General features: G+C 33.4%; 1 protein-coding gene across 1 annotated transcript in view; it reads right to left on the reverse strand.

Annotated features, from left to right (window-relative positions):
* Positions 1 to 4,803: 4,803 nt before the first annotated feature.
* The window catches only part of LOC134238485 (sucrase-isomaltase, intestinal-like), a 37,194-nt gene continuing 24,636 nt past the window's right edge, over positions 4,804 to 17,361 (reverse strand). The window contains exons 41-65 of the mRNA XM_062720613.1: positions 16,569 to 16,657; positions 16,388 to 16,437; positions 16,014 to 16,172; positions 15,558 to 15,620; positions 12,679 to 12,968; positions 11,238 to 11,451; positions 10,544 to 10,701; positions 10,074 to 10,245; positions 9,266 to 9,359; positions 8,964 to 9,082; positions 8,665 to 8,790; positions 8,316 to 8,447; positions 8,058 to 8,189; positions 7,828 to 7,950; positions 7,595 to 7,679; positions 7,171 to 7,303; positions 6,946 to 7,082; positions 6,667 to 6,701; positions 6,461 to 6,577; positions 6,034 to 6,182; positions 5,815 to 5,899; positions 5,575 to 5,631; positions 5,363 to 5,493; positions 5,151 to 5,289; positions 4,804 to 4,986 (exon numbers count right to left, since the gene is read on the reverse strand). Of these exons, the coding sequence (XP_062576597.1) occupies positions 4,912 to 4,986; positions 5,151 to 5,289; positions 5,363 to 5,493; positions 5,575 to 5,631; positions 5,815 to 5,899; positions 6,034 to 6,182; positions 6,461 to 6,577; positions 6,667 to 6,701; positions 6,946 to 7,082; positions 7,171 to 7,303; positions 7,595 to 7,679; positions 7,828 to 7,950; positions 8,058 to 8,189; positions 8,316 to 8,447; positions 8,665 to 8,790; positions 8,964 to 9,082; positions 9,266 to 9,359; positions 10,074 to 10,245; positions 10,544 to 10,701; positions 11,238 to 11,451; positions 12,679 to 12,968; positions 15,558 to 15,620; positions 16,014 to 16,172; positions 16,388 to 16,437; positions 16,569 to 16,657 (3,064 nt within the window). The 3' untranslated portion in view covers positions 4,804 to 4,911. The remainder of the gene's footprint in view (positions 4,987 to 5,150; positions 5,290 to 5,362; positions 5,494 to 5,574; positions 5,632 to 5,814; positions 5,900 to 6,033; positions 6,183 to 6,460; positions 6,578 to 6,666; positions 6,702 to 6,945; positions 7,083 to 7,170; positions 7,304 to 7,594; positions 7,680 to 7,827; positions 7,951 to 8,057; positions 8,190 to 8,315; positions 8,448 to 8,664; positions 8,791 to 8,963; positions 9,083 to 9,265; positions 9,360 to 10,073; positions 10,246 to 10,543; positions 10,702 to 11,237; positions 11,452 to 12,678; positions 12,969 to 15,557; positions 15,621 to 16,013; positions 16,173 to 16,387; positions 16,438 to 16,568; positions 16,658 to 17,361) is intronic.

The following is a 17,361-nucleotide window of genomic DNA, read 5'->3' on the forward strand; positions in this document are numbered from 1 at the left end:
ACCGTTAACTAAAATACACCATGTAAAATCTGTATCTTTTACGAACTTTTATCTTTGATAATGGTTGTTAACTATAGATATTAGTCAATCCTTCAGGCAGAATGATAAGATTTTGATATGCAACGATTCTGTTCGACTTCCGTGTCTGTTTAAAAAATATTTCTTGTTGACATCAAAAAAAATTTCTTATAATTTTTAGCAAATCTAGTATAAAATAAAAAACAAGAGGCCCAGGGGCCACAGCGCTCACCTGAGCACATCCGCTAGGAAAAAGCACAGATCAGATCAGAACTGAAAGTTTACTGAGGTGGGGGGGGGGCTTGAATTTTAAACCCACCCCCAGGGGTTCATGATTTGAACAAACTAGAATCAACACTACCTGAGGATGATTCCATATGAATATCACTAATCATGGATTTGAAGTACTTGAAAAGAAGATTTTAAAGGGTATCCCTATATATCCCTATGTAAAACTTGGGTCGACCATTTTGGCCCCACCCTACCCCTGGGGGTCATGATTTGAACAAACTTGAATCTACACTAACTGAGGATGATTCCACATGAGTTTCATCTTTCCTGGCCCAGTGTTTCTTGAGAAGAAGGTTTTTTAATAATGCCATTATTTTTTCTCTAATTCATAATTATCTCCCCTTGGAAAAGGGCGTGACCCTTCATTTGAACAAATTTGAATCCCCTTTACCCAAGGATACTTTTTAGCAAGTTTGGTTGAAATTGGCCCAGTGGTTCTTGAGGAGAAGATGAAAATGTAAAAGTTTACGACGACGACGACAACGACAGACAACGGACAAATTTTGATCAGAAAAGCTCACTTGAGCCTTCGGCTCAGGTGAGCTAATAACAGAACAATCAACACCTTTTTAAAAGAGAACGATAGATACGATACATGTTGAGGCTTAACAGAAAATTTCTCTTCACCAGCAATGAAGTGAACTTTGCTGTCGCACTATTTGAGTTGTTCTTAAAAAGTAGACTGCATGGTCATTGCTGATATCGAAAAATTTGTTGAAAGCTTGTTAAAGATTATCAAAAAGAGAAACCATTACTGGTTATTCTGTTTAAATGCTACAACATTTTCATCAGATTGAATCTACAGTAATGAGAGACGTTTAGCATTGCCTCTCGAGAAATTCCGCGGGATTTTGAATTCATAAACTCTTAACTATATTTACAAGTGTGAATAATACTTTATTAAAATCAAGTTTGAGGGATGTTAAAATTTCTATTTTCCTTTGTCGAGCATTCGATTGCATTATTCGAACGATAGTCGACTTTTCGGAACATTTTCTGAAAAATAAAATCTCATTGCTACTTAGAGTATTTACAACTCAAAAACCCTTCACATCTGTGACATACAACACATATATCATATGACAATACGTTTGACTTTCTCTCACGATTGAATCTTTAATGAATTTATATCAGAAGGATATGGAGATAACCAACAGTATTCAATATCAAAGTCCATAAAACAATACAATATAGGAGCACGGAACCCCCAAACATCAGAGGTGGGATCAGGTGCCATGGAGGAGTGAGTATCCCCTGCTGACCGGTCACAGCTGCCGTGTGCTCTTTGTCATGATAAGGAAATAACGGGAAAATCTGTTGTCAATTCAGTGTATAAATAATGGACTAACAGTTAGTATGAAAAACGTCAGTCGGTATTTGACTCAATGATAAATTGTATTTGCCACAATGTCACTGTATCGACCATAGAACTTACGAAATGATGACTTTAAACGAGAGAGCTGATATTCTTGTTTCATCAACTTGCTTTTTTTGTATTCATATGAAGCAGAATATATGCAAAATCTTGTGCGTGAAAAGAAGAAATCACATGCTGTGGCCTTCAACTCGACCATCAGATATATCGACGACGTATTGTCAATTAACAATGGTAATTTCCATTCCTACGTCGATACGATATATCCAGGAGAGCTTGAGATAAAGGATACCACAGAGTCTGACACATCTGTTTCATACTTGGATATTTTACTTGAAAAAAGACGTTAATGGTAACCTAACAACCAAGTTATGATAAACGTGACGACTTTAACTTTTCTATCGTCAACTTCCCTTACGTATGCAGCAATATACCTTCATCACCTGCATACGGAGTGTATATATCTCAGTTGATTCGATACGCAAAAGCATGTTCATGTATGAACAATTTCTAAAACGAGGTAAATTATTGACAAGCAAGTTGATGAAACAAGAATATCAGCAGTCTCGTTTTAGGTCACCATTTCGTAAGTTCTATGGTCGACACAATGACCTTGTCAGCAAATACAATTTATCATTGAGTCAAATGCTGACTGTCGTATTTCATACCAATTGTTAGTCCATTATTTATACACTGCATTGACGGCGGATTTTTCCGTTATTTCACGATCATGACAATGAGCACACGGCGGGTGTGACTGGTCAGCAGGGGATGCTCACTCCTCCATGGCACCTGATACCACCTCTGATGTTTCGGAGGTCCGTGTTTGCTCTGCTCCTATTTTGTATTGTTTTTTGGACTTTGATATTGAATACTGTTCGTTATCTCCATATCCTTCATCAACTTGCTTGTCAATAATTTACCGGTACCTCGTTTTAGAGATTGTTCATACGTAGAGCATGCTCTTGCGTATCGAATCAACTGAGATATATATATATACTCCGTATGCAGGTGATGAAGGTATATTGCTGCATAAATAAGGGAAGTTGACGATAATGTGACCACTTTTCATCTCACACATTCATTGTGAGAAGCTGGAAAACAGGGGCAATTTGAGACACTGCATTAAAAATGAATGATAAAGAATCAGAAACGCTTCATTTAGGCTGCTGTAAAACTTGATAAGAATCCCAAAGAAATTTTCATTGAAACTCGTGAAATTTTCAGCAACCAATGCCTGTTTTATAGACACATGTGCAGGTGAATTTCAATGAATAATAATGTTATAATTGGCATCAAAAATGGGTACCGTCCTTGTCGACAAGGACTTAAAACAACAAATGTTCTGTTTGCCAAATTTCAATAAATGAACATTTATGATGTTTGACTTTAAAATACTTAGCAAATTTGATAGGCATCAATCTGGGGGAAGTTCACACTATTTTAAAGAAACATTTGACAGTTAAAAAAAAAAGCTAAGAACTCATATTGTCACCCTTTCTTTTGAAAAACGAGTGAAAATAATTATTTTTTAAAAATCAGAAATTTTAGTTATTCTAAAATGTGTCTGAAATTCAAACAGATAATGAAACACGAATCCATTGTTTTGTTACCCTCAAAATGTTTTTATAAATAGAAGCACTTGCCAAAAACAGCAAAGGTCTGAAAAGAGCAAAGAATTGCAAGAGGACAAAGACAGTTTAATATACCATTTTCTCAAATATTAGAATAGTGGTCTTGTTGTTCAATTTCTTATTCGGGAAGGCAGCTCAATTATTTGAGGAGTCTAGAATTCAAAGCAATTTTTGTGCAAAAAAGAATCGAAAGGTTTTTTGACCTTAAGGAACTATAACCAGGAATCCACTACATTAAATTTCTTCACGTCCAAATCAATACGCCATGAAGAGTAAAGGAGTTTTGAGGATAAACAGAAAGGTAATATTTTGCCACACAATAATATTAGCCTAATCTGTCACCCGTTTACTTGGTTCATTTTCCACCACTTGAAAATGACATCTTTCAGGAAAAAGAAAGAAGTCCAGGTAAATATATAGGATCTGCCATAATCCAGTATACGAAGGGCCATACTCAAAAATGAGTTCTTAAAACAATCAAACATTTGATAAAAATGTTACGGACATGTATTATAGTTCAAAGAGAATATTTAAGTTAAATCATTAAAACTTAATCATTGAAAAGTGTCTTTTGCTTCTTTATGAGCACCGACGACAGTATTTATTTAACAGCCCTCGTATTGACATGAAATAGATATACACCGTCAATTCTCTAAAATGTATTATTTTCCGTAAATAGCATTCATAAATAGTACTGTACAGCAGTTTTTATTCTGGAAGTCCATAGCCTTTCGAGAAATTCCGAACTCTTAACTATATTTACAAGTGTGAATTATACTTTATTGAAATCAAGTTGAATTTTATAAACTAAAATATTATTGACCTCTATGAGTCACAGTTTATCTCTCAAAATTATAATTTACGTTCTTAAAGTAGAATTTTACTTTTTTTAATATACAGTAGTGTGAGTATAAATGACACTTCTATTTAGTTTACGACCAAAATCTATGATTGACGAATGTAAAATAGATTGTCTTTTTTTACAATTTCTGAAGCTATAATTAACAACTCATGACTGTTGTAAACGAATGTAAATTAAAGTTTACAAGCGAGAATATATCTTTATTAGCAAAATATGTTGTAAATCTTTATTGATAGGCAAATAAATTTTGTGAGAAGATGATCGGCATTTGTAAACTACAGATGGTTATCAAATATCGTTTTACCAATGAAAAGTATAGTAAATAAATTGATTAAATTAATAAATTGTTAACTATAGTTTTCTGTTCGAAATGCTTTAATTTAGAATTGATAAATCTATTTTTTGTAAATTTGGCTGGCCATACCTGTCCATGGCAGTGTTAAGTAAGGGACATCAATCGTACGGTTATTGCAGTTTAGTACTATCTGTAGCGGAAGAGTTGCGTTCCTTTTTAGTACAACTCAGAGTCATCATATGAAAATACTAGTATCTATCTGTCATAAAAATACTTTGTACCACTCGTGAATACCAGAAGAGTTCAAATTACAAAGAAAATGCATTGAGAAAATACGAATACTTTTAACATTATAAAGTCCCTCGCTGCAGAAAATACAACACGTTTCATTGTTAATTTTCTGTATTACAGAGTCTTTCACAGGAGAAGATTTGATTTACTTTGTCTCCATATTCAGTTCTAGTGTATGAGTTTGATTAACATTAAGTCCAAGGTTAGAAAGTTGTATTATCTGAAATCAGTAATATTAGTACAATTAGTATAAAGCTACATTTTGTTAAAATGGTTGTTAGAAAGATCTTCAGCAGAGTTTCTGGTGCATTTAAAGTTTATAAAGGAACAAAATTAATACTGGGATTTCTTACTATTATAGAAATAAAACAAAGAAGGACTTACGCTAAAATGTGATGTAACTCCTTGATTTGCATTTACGGGACTTCCATCAACCTTGACGGTTTTGGGATGTCTGTTCTGTCCGTAGATGTCAATTGTTTCAAACTTTAAGTCAACCAGAAGACCCAGGGGATTCAATCGACTACAAACATCAAAAACATTATTTATTTATTTATTTCTGTGTCATAAATGTTAGGATTTGAATAGAGACAGACCTTGTTTTAGTCGTATTTCCTGGATCTTGCACTGGAATAACAATTCCCCCGCGAAGATGGAGGTTCAAGGTCGACAGAGGGGCCTCCAAGGTCACGTTCCGGCCTGTTCCGGACCCCTGAATTTCCGTTCCCTGACAAATTTTAAATCGACAATTAATCTCATGTTCAACGAAATAAAAAATTCTAATACATTCATGGCCATCTAAAATTACCTTATAGTAGTCGAACCAACGTCCTTTGGGGAAATAAGCATTCACCTTTCTGACATTCTGTGTAAAAATATTGTTGCATATGTTCAAACTCATTGAACAAGCATTTCAAAACAAAATCATAAGTTCAAATTCTGTGATTATTACAGATTTGGTAAACTCACTTCATCCAACACTGGTGAAATTAATATTAAGTAAGTTAAAATTCTTATTAGAATATTTGTTACAGATTTTATTACTCACATTCTCCAAAACTGGTGAAATTAAGATAGAAGATCCCAGTAAAAACTGTCTATCTATTGCCCACGTCCGGTTATCCGACGGGAATCTGAAAGATCAATGTCATGTTAAACAATTTTCACAGCTTTGCATCATTTTATTCTGTTGCCTCCTGAAATGAACTAAAATCTTGAAATAAGATTTTTTAATGAGTGGCTCTTTGTAATAAGAATCGGTACTTACTCGAACATGACAGGCCGTACGACCGTCTTCCCCAGGGTATGGGCGTCCTTGAACAGCGTGTACATGTAAGGTAAGAGCTTGTAACGTAAGCGGAGGTGACGACGTACGTTAGAAATAAACGCGCCACCCCAGGCTGCTGGGTCTTGTGACTACAACCAAAAATCAAATTTGTTTTTAATCATTTCCAAAGTATGAAATATATGGAGATACGAACAGTTGTCAATCTCAAAAGTCCATTAAACATTACAAAAAAGGAGCAGGGCAAACCTCCAAAACATCAGAAGTGTGATCAGGTGCCATGGAGAAGTAAGCATCCCCTGCCTACCGATTTCACCCGCCGCGTTCTCCTTATCATATGCATTACATTTTATGAAGAAATCGGTAAAAATCTTTATTAAGTTTATTATGTCTTTGACAACATATGTACCTTTTTGTTAATTGCATTGTGGTTCCTAGAGAATGGGTAGAATGCGCCTAATTGATGCCATCTAATACACATCTCATACTGGGCCTGACCACCAAACCCACAAATATCAGCCCCTATCTTGAGATACAAAAAAAAGATTTATTTTACAGCAATATATATCAAAAAAGTTAAATACAGGACAAGGAATGGAAAATTGAATCATTTACCATTGGAAATCCAAAGATACTGAATTCCAAAAGACCTGTGATTAAAAAAAAACATTAGATATACATATGTGGTTTTTAAAAATGAAACTTCATATATCACTGCACCCTACATAAATGCAGTCATGCTTATTTTGCTTTATTGAACCACTGATACAACTGCTTACGGCGTTCATAATGTAGATGTTTGTTTTCTTTCAAAAAAATTCAACACTCCAAATTAAAGATATCGAGAATTATTGATCGCATAGTATACTTAAAATTTAAAAAAGGGTGATATACCAACGATAGACCAATGCATGTCCACCCACTGACTCCGATTATCGCCCAGCCATTTAGCGGCATGTTTAGACGTCCCAGAAAAGGTGGAGCGCGACAAAACGAACGGTCTCTTTGTGGGAATCAATTCCTGTAATGCCCTACAATAAATAAATATTGAAATGTAAGTGTGACTGATTTAATATTATACAGTGAGACAGTATGGGTTATAAGTAAAGTTATGTATACTTGTTGGTGACCATGCTCTCGCTGTGTCCGTATAGATTATGTACGTCATAATGACGTCCCCAGTGTTGTGTGGCGTCCATACAGATGGTCTTATAATAGAGGCTTCCATTATCCTTCTCTCCTTCCAAAATAGCTGAAAACAAATCATCACAGGGCATCAATTAAGTCATTGCTATTCAAATTCTATATTCTTATTTCATTATGAAATATGGAGATATCACATTTCTTTCAATTAATACTTATTGAAGTTAAAAATGCGCTAAAATAGCGGAAAATAAATAAATGATATCTCCAATTATCAATTTACATTTGTAAAGAGTTTCCAGTTTATGAAAGAGTGTTTTTCTTTTCTGAAAATTGAAATAGCTCTAGATAATTTTATCTAAAGAATACATTTTTATATTGAATTTTAAATGATATTTACGCATCACGTAGGGTGGGTTGTTCCACTGGTTTCTTTGACAACCTCTTATTGAGCCTGGGACGAAGTTAGCGGGCTCATTCATGTCCTATCCAGTCAAATAAAAACAAATATCTATATTTTTCCTCTTGATACAAACTTGCCATTGCCATGAAGGAAACATCTATCACTGAGACAAACTCAAAGTCATTAAAAGAAAAGAATTTGTCATATATCAGTAAGTAAAGGGGGCTCACAATCCAAAGACCATCCACTGGTATGGATTCATTCTTCATGAAGTAATTAATCCACGTCTTCCAGAACTCTGTAGTTTTATTGACATTTGTAAAGTCTGGAAACACGGTCAGTCCAGGCCAAACCTACAGAAACAAATTTTAAAGAAAGTGCAATGAAATCTTTTCAAAATAAAATGGAGGGGACGTGAGGAAACAAAAACTTCATGTATACATGAAGCTCCCTTCTATACCTTCCCTTGGAGTTCTGTTCCATTCATTTTGACGTAGATGTCTTTGTTATGTCCGTCTGTATACATGTTGTATCCTTTACTGTTATTTTGAGCCTCCTTATAGATCGTTTGATTGGCTTCCACTCCTGGGTCCTGGGACAAAAAGAAAGATTTTAAAAATCAAATTAAAATACTGATATTTACTGAACAGCATCAATTCAGAATATCACATCTTTAATTCACTTTTTTCATAATTAAATTAATTATATTGTACATTACCACGATGACGACCAATCTTTGTCCACTGTTGTGGAGATCATTTACAAAATCTGGAAAACCCTCAAAATTGACTTTGTCATATGTAAAGTCGAATTCCTTGTACATATAATCAATGTCCGCCCATTGGGTGTCCTGTAGAAACAAAAGAACGATAAGCTTTCAGTTCTACACCTTTGATGAGTATCTCTCTCCCGCTACATTTTCTTGATATTTTATTCATTTCAACTGAAAACTCAAAATTCAAGAGAATAAAATGTAAGTTGGTTTACACACGTGAATCAGAGTTAAAAATGAAGAAATTTTTTGCATTTCTACTTCTACTTTCTTGTAACATAATAAACATCTCTACCATTGGTATTCCGGCAGCCACATTCCTGTCACGGACTTTTTTCATCTCCGTTAAGTTTCCGTATCCCCATCTACACAGATGAAACCCTAACGCCCAGTATGGCGGCATGGCTGGGAGTCCAACAGTCTACAAAATAAGAAAAAAGAATAAAAAGAAACCCTAACTCCAAGTGATTTGACCAAATCTTTTGTTTCTGAAATTGAAGATAAACCATTCAGCTACATTTGGCAAAGATGACTTGGTGTCGCTTCTCCAACTTTTTTGTGATTACCTGTACATACAGGTAAGACTTATTTTACCTGCACATACTGCTGGACTGCCTCCCCTGGGGTGGGTCCCAGGAACACAAAGAAATCCAGGATTCCGCCGATGACGCGATAAGTTACCGCTGGGAAGGGAGCTGGTTGTACTTGTATATCTGTAAGTAATAAACAAAATAGACAAACTATTTATTTTGATTTAATAACGGGAAGATTTTTCTATTTCTTAAATTGTGATTGTAAAAGTTTGGGCCTCATGGTGATTAGAATATTTTGATAAAACGAAACATTTATTTTTCATTTCTCTCATGGTTATTTAAGGTATTATATCTATGTTTTACCCATTCCATTGCTGTTTCTTAGGAACACCATGTTGGAATTTCCATCGTTTTCCAGGTTCATATACACCGGGTGGGACCCATACAAATTCCAGCGCTACAAATAGACGGCAGTCTGGTAAGATATTGGAGCCTTAACACCGAACGGTTTTAAATAATTACAGCGGCAGCTACCATAGCATAAGAAATTGAACTACAAGTAGAGAATTTAACCAATAATTATCTTACGAGCTGGGGTTAGTTAATTTCCAAGAGATCATGATTTTTTCGATCACAGATAATTATCTTTTTCATTGGATAATACGATTTCAACTAACCAGTAATTATCAGTTTCATTATATATATTTTATAACATGGAATTAAAATTCACATATCTAAAAAATTAATTTTTATATATGATGATGTGCTGATCTTAAATTCCTTGAATATAATGTAACGAAGATTTTTGTTGTCGATGAACATTTCTCAAAGCAGACCTTTGTTACTTGGTTGAATTTTTTTTGTCTCTTTTACATCATAAAAATAGAAATTTGATCTTTTTTTTTCCTAATTTGTTACTTGTGATGTACTCTTATAAAATCTAATTATTTTAAAAGGTTTTTTTATTTAAATCAAAATTTCTTTAAAATAAATGAGTGATAAGAATGGTCATTTTTATGTTTAAAGAAAAGGCTGTTGTTCCTGATTAATATTATAAAAAATACACTTGTTAAGATATATTCTTCATCAAAAATGCATTCCAAGGCTACATTTTTATAAAAGAAATGAACTATTTTTCTTCGGAGAATATTAAAACCAAAGCGAGGCTTACGTCAGTGGGTGACGTGTCACGTGTGAACATCGGCCATGTTTTCCAGTTCATGTCGTGTTTGAACTGTTGGTGGTTGTGTTCACCGAAGCCATACAGATTCTCTGAGGGTAATCGGTTCGTGAGCTGAAGGAACTGTTCAGAAAAGGTTAAACCAGGAACAGAAGAGTTAAACCTACAAAAGATTTACCGGGTAATGTATGTTTCAATTGCCAGAATTGACAAAATGAATTGCAGAATTTTCATTTGATGCCCAAGTATCTTTATAATACAGAGAAAAATGTTAAATTATATGCTAGTATTGTATTAAGTATGTTGTAAAAGTACAGAGGAATAACATCACATCTTGGTAAGTTAAATAAGGAAAAGTTTTTTTTTCACATTTATCACTGTCATTTATTAAAACAGTAAAAAAAAATTATAGGTAAAGTTACATAATTTTAGACAAAATATAAATATTCAGAGCGAATTACACGACAGCTCCAGTGGAGATCCGGGTGACAACAATACCAAATATGGGCTTGTGTTGAATGGTGACGTTATACAGTCTCTGTCCTGATTGGTTCGTGGTGTCCAATGGTAAGGCTTCTTCTGGTATCTCATAAGGCTTTGGTTTCACGTGTGGCATAAACTGCTCCGTGAAATGGTCAAGACATGTCAACATTATATATGGAATCATTAAGATCACTAAATTATACAAAAATAAAATTAGCTCTAGTATTTCTCTTTCCTGTTGAAATGGAACGTTGTCTCAATATGAAAAAATAAAGATAAGGAACTGAATGTAACAATGTAGATAATTATTGATATTTTGGTTCACAATCTTGTATTTTATTGCTTTAAACTCAAAAATTCATACAACTTAAGTAATTCTAAGCATGTGCTCTTTAATTGAAATATCTAAAAAAAAAAATAGTTCTGCCTAGCTATTTATCTAATCGTACATTCTTTCTTTAAAATTACCAACATGTTTTACTGAACATCAAATGGGCAATCGAATGTCTTTTAAAATGTATTACAAATAAAATCGGGGAAAACTGAAAAAAAAAATATCAGATTATTTGCTCAAGGATTTCATTATTTCTTTCTTTTTTTTGTACATGACAAAAACATAATGAAAAGGGAGGGGACTTTATCTAGAATGATGATATAAAGAGAATAACCCACCTTTATTCTTAGTGCCTTAGGGTTATACATATCTATGGTAACATTAATCAGCTTGTGAATATCTGTGTTGAAAATCGTTTTGTTTAAATTCTGCCGAATCGTAAATTTTATGGTCTGGTCAGTAGTTTGCATGTCCCCCTCCAAAGCGTAGGTGTGTTGTTTTGGATAAATGCACCTTGGGGCTCGTGTGTTCCTTGGTGTTAGCCATAAGCACCTAAAATCGTTTATATATATTTAGATATATGCATACTGTTATTAGAAATATTTATCAATAAATAAATGAAAATTATTTATTGAAAATAGTCATTATAAATATGTAATATGTAATGATCATATTTCTTTTATTATATATGATTCAAAGTCAATGATGCCTGTTGTTTTTTTTATTATCTGTTGACAGACAACACCCGGATTTATTAACACCTTTAGATATCTGTATTCATTTACAACTTATCTTTAAGAAATAATCTTATATAAATGCTACAGATAACATTTGTCTTAAGGTCTCTCAATTGTACATCTACAAATGACAATAATATACGATGTTTTGTAGAGCAACTTTTATGTTACATTAAAAACAGGTGCCGACTTAATGGGTACGTATGTATTGAAAACACAGTATTTGCCAAACCTCATTTTGATAAGTGTGTTAAAATGATTAACAACAGATTTTACATGCTGAAAAATGCAAATCAGAGATACTGAAAAATGACAAACTATCCCGATGTTTATCATTACTTTTAAACTGTCGATGTATCATATTTTTGAGTTAAGTGTAAATTGACCTTAATAAGATAGGGACATTATTTATTTTTTAATCAAAAAAACATGTGATAAATAAAATTATTATACTTCTGTTGAAATGTTTCCTATATAAAGTTCAGAGGGTAAAATAACTATCCTGTATAGTCCATGCATAGCAAAGCTATACCCCGGGGTATAGTTTTTGCTATCCACCCTCGGAAAATTTTCATGCAATTGTTGCCGATAATTTTGATTTCCAGCAATAAATCTTTCAACTGATGATGTCATAATGACTTCAGTTGCATTGTGACGTCATCTGGATTTCAGATTATTCTTGCAGAATTACCTTACTCCAAAAAGTTCAAACCTCAGAAATTATATTATACATCAGTATAATAAAACGCTTATCCACTGGGTGTGAGTGGGATAGCTCTTTTATCAGCGGGTTTGATAAAAGAGCTATCCCACTCACACCCAGTGGATAAGTGTATAATGGAGAAGGTTTGCTTAAAATGAAGAGTTCGAATGGACTGACTTTCCAAAAGCTTATATTTAGCATTCGAGGGTACGATATTTGACTTATAACTAACATAATACGAAGTAAACATTTTATACAGAGTGTTTGATTCAATTGATTGAATCGAACACTCTGTATAAATTGTTTATGATAAAAGGGCATAAAATTTTTCCAACAAACCCCGTCTGTTTACACTCTGCTTCAGTTCCTTCCCTGCCGGTACAGTCCACAATGACGTCATCCTGTACGTAAAACTTCTTCTGTGGCGGTACAATAATATCTTGTTTGTGGTACTGATACTGCGGCTTTGATTGGCTGATTGCTATCGGTGCTGCTATGGCAACCACTAAAACCACAATAACAAAGACGAAAGCTAACACCTTCTTCCATCTTTTCCCAGATTTTTCTCCGTCTGTACTCATGGTGGCTGATTTTAACGGATGCGCTGCGTACTGTGATGTTGTGACACGTTATCTGTCCCACTTGAAAATTGTGCAATGTCTTCATGATAACAAGATGTACAAAAAGACTACACGATAACAGTGTAAATTACTATTTTATCCAATGACCCATTATCTAAAAACCTAGAAAACGTTTATAAAATCTGCTTTCCGATTGGAAACAATATTTTTAACTCAACGTGATAGAAATAAGAAACCGGTGTGGCAACGCACTTTGAAAAAATTACGCACTTTGAAAAACTTTTTCAAAGTGCGTTAAAATTGGGACAATATCAACGCACTTTGAAAAAAATTTTCAAAGTGCGTTAAATTTGGGACCAACTCAACGCACTTAGAAAAAATTTTTCAAAGTGCGTTAAGATTCTACATCAATATATTTTACCATGGAGACACTTAACGCACTTTGGAAAAAAAAATCATATTTTAGTCATGGAAAGATTTTATTTGTTATTTTACTTATTTATCTTTCAAAAATCTAAGCCTAACCCTAACCTCAAAAATGAATTGATTTACTCCCGTCGAAAAGAGGAGAGGACGGGTATAAGATCCCTCACTACAGTCCAAATCTTTATCTTTCCAATACATAGGTGTCGGTAACAAACGGGGGAGAGGAGCAATAAACCTTAAAAGGGTACGCTGCATTTTTTCAATGCTTATACGATGTATATATCTTTCCGAAAAAAACATTAATCCCCTCCCCTGGCCCTTCGCCCAGTCTCGATGTCTATGCTATACTCAAAGCATTCATATAATTATGTATTTACCTAACTGGTATGACGTTGAAAGCTTTCAATAATAAATGAGTTAATTAAAACAGATGAAAACAAGAAACTTTTAAGTACAGTAAAACGTATGAGAGAGAAAGAATTTTCATAGTTTTGAACAATCAAATTGGCCCCTTTTTATTATGATAAATGCTAAGTTCCTTGAAGCTGTCCTCTGTTAGTGCCCCCTATACACCTTTACATCTACTTATCAAAGACTAGAATTTAAAAAAAAGAAGAAACGAATTAATGAACTTAAACAATCGTCACTATTTTTTTCAAGACCCTTTAATTTTCCCTTTTATTTTATCAAAACCTAAAATATTTAAAACGTCAATATCTCAGGTCCTACTGTGACTTTATCATAAAAAAGTTATCAAACCAGAATCTGTTTTATATCATACCGATTATTTGAAGAAATATTGATCAACCTTTACATTTTTTTCAAAGTGCGTTAATATGGTCGATATTAACGCACTTTGAAAAAAAATATTTTTTTCAAAGTGCGTTAGCTTGGTCCCAAATTTTAACGCACTTTGAAAAAAAATTTTCAAAGTGCGTTGTAACAAACCGGTTACTAGTATATATATTCATTCATGTACTGTAAGGTCAATATTGGACATACTGTATAGTTATTTTAAATGTGAATCCTCTTCAAAATCTTTAACCTGACCACACACTTGGAAAATAAAGGTCAGATCCAGCATTCTATGAAAGCTATGTAGTGTACATCCTAAGTTGTATCCTCCGGGCAAAGTTTGGTCAATATTGACTTTAAAGTTGGTCATTCTTTAGCTAAATATACAAAATCTGAAACATTGACTGGTATAATGAAACCAACGAATCATACTTAAAGCATCATCCATGTATATCAGATTAATATAGGGCAAGGAATAAAATTAAAAGAAATCTGGTCCAAAAAGTTTGACCTAGAACACCAACACCAATTTTATCAAACAAGCTCCCCCAAACTTAGTTGAGATGAACTATAAACTCAGGCAGATAACAACAGCGAAAAAGCTCAAGCCACATACGGTAAAAAAAATTACAGAAAAAGTCAACCTTAGATGCTATCTATCATTCACATCGAATTTTATTTGGAATTTAACAGTTTGATGTTTATCTAGTCAATACATAGGTTTCACGAAGGGTGCGACCAATAAACTTGGGATGCTTATTCCTCCTGAGCACCTGATCCCACCTCTGGAATTTCCTAGGGTCCATGGTATATGTCCTGTTTATATATTTGAACTGTTTCTAGATTTTTTTCTGGGCCTTTCGGATGAGCCATGAAAAACCGAGACCCTTTGTCACGAAATCGCAACGCATTGGCACGATAGAAATCACCCACTGCTCAAGGGGTAGGGTATAGAGCTAACTGTTGTAACTCATTGTGTTGACTTTGCAGAGTAAAAGCCAAAATTTGAAGCCTTTCGCAGGTGTATGATGACGTCTGTGTGAAACATGCCCCAACCGGACGTAAAACAACATACACTCAATCAATGTTTCCTTTTCTGCCAAACTTCAAATGTTTAATGGCTTTAGTATTTTAACAAAACTGGGTAACAATAAATAAGGCTAACAATTTATTAATTCATTTTATTTATTGATATACCGATACAAGTTTTAATTGTGTAGAGGTATCAAGACGGTTTGAGTGTAAACAGATATAAAACAATCGAAATATCATCTTTGAGTACTCACGAAGTAACATAAAAAGCTACTCATATAGGTTCTAAAAGTATTCTGGACTATTTAGAAACTTTAATTATATACATTAATAAAAAGAACTACATGTTTAAAAAGGATTATTAATGCATTCATATTATTATACTGTGTTCCATCTTAATGTGTGGTTTCTCGTCACATCCAAATTGATATCAACAATTTGTACAATCTGAAAAAAATAATATGATGATAAAGTGTATCAATTCAAGATTTGATTACACTTTTTTTTTCAGAAACACTCAGTAAAACTAGTTAAATAATAATTGAATTTCTGATGACATTTTGAGGTAAGTTTTCTTTCTTATATCATTGGTGACATAATTTTTTTTCTATTTCAAATTACATCCCACATTACATCAAATGATTTTGAAAGATTTAATTCTGAACTGTGCTGATGTTAAATGAAATATCATTTTAAAAAGGCAAAGGTATTAATCTAAACTGTTATTCCTATTCGCTTTTTATCTGCGAATTAAAGAAACATCTTTTATTTATAATTATTTACTTATCAAAGATTTATCAATATATCACATTGAAACATCTGTATACATATGTCACTTACGTTTCTCTTCATTCTTATATGACTAGCTCCTTTCCTTGCACTATCGACGTATAAGAAAGAGGGAAAACCCCCGAGACCCGAGATCTCTATTACCGTAAACTCCAAGTTTCCTGGAGGTGTATATCCGTTATGTAGGATCGTTATATCTAGTTGTGTACCCTAAAATATCCAATGTATTTAAACATTTTTCAAAAGCATTTCAACTTGATCAACTCATATTGTCTTTATCATAAGTTGATGGTAATGTCAAGATAGTATACTCTAATCATGTTTAAAAGACACATTAACAATACAATTTTTATCTGAATAAACTTGGAGGTATAAAAACAGAGGTGGGATCAGGGGGCATAGTGAAGAGAACACCTTTCACGTACCTTATTTAAAGAAAATTTCAGTTCCAAATAATTACCACTGGTTATAGAATCTGTGAAAAAAAAAGAACCATGAATTTTGAAATACAACTGCAAGATTAATGAAACATAGCCATTTTTAGTTCCACACCCTCTACAGAATCCAATTTGTCTCATTTTTGACTTATTATTGCCGCTAACTTACCTATACTTTTACCGTCGTCCATAAATAAAGTACCAGTCGCGCTATAACTATTGTCTAAAGCACACCAGAGGCTCAGGGGATTCAGGCGACTACAGAGAAACAAATCTAATGATATATGATTAGGATAACAAAACAACAGTCTCTTTTTAGTCCATAATAACATTATCAGTGATATCAATAACATAATCAATAACATAATCATAATATTGATTGATTAATTAATAAGTCGACAACCGACCTTCTCCATAGAAATTGTTAGATTATTAACACACTTTTTTTTTAAAACGAGTTAAATTATTGACGCACAATTTGATGAAACAAGAATATTAGCAGTCTCGTTTAAAATCATCATTTCGTAAGTTCGATGGTCCATATCTTGTCAACAAATACAATTTATCAATTAGTTAATGCTGACTGATGTGTTAAATACACTAATTGTTAGTCCATTATTTATACACTGAATTGACGAGTCAACAGTGGTTGCTTTCTCCTCCCTTAAGAGGTCCGTGTTTTATTTCCTCCAAATTTGTTTCAAAGGTGTTTCCACGGGCGTTGGAGCTTGATTCTGGTTATTACAATATTTCAACCAAAATCTCCTTTCTAATATGTTAAAAAAAAAAGTGATAAAGCGCAGTCGTCGGTCTCAAAATCCTACAAATAACGCCTAAAACTCGAACCTCCTTGACCTCCCGGTCTTGTGATCAGGTAAACGGGAGAAACAGATAGCCCCTGTTTACCGGTTGTACTGACTATAAGCTATTTGCATTGTTCAGTTAATTTTTTGTGGAGAAAT

The sequence above is a fragment of the Saccostrea cucullata genome, unplaced genomic scaffold (genome assembly GCF_032062105.1).
Source record: "Saccostrea cucullata isolate Sc308-1 unplaced genomic scaffold, CSIRO_AGI_Scuc_v1 ctg279, whole genome shotgun sequence".
NCBI lineage: Eukaryota > Metazoa > Mollusca > Bivalvia > Ostreida > Ostreidae > Saccostrea > Saccostrea cuccullata.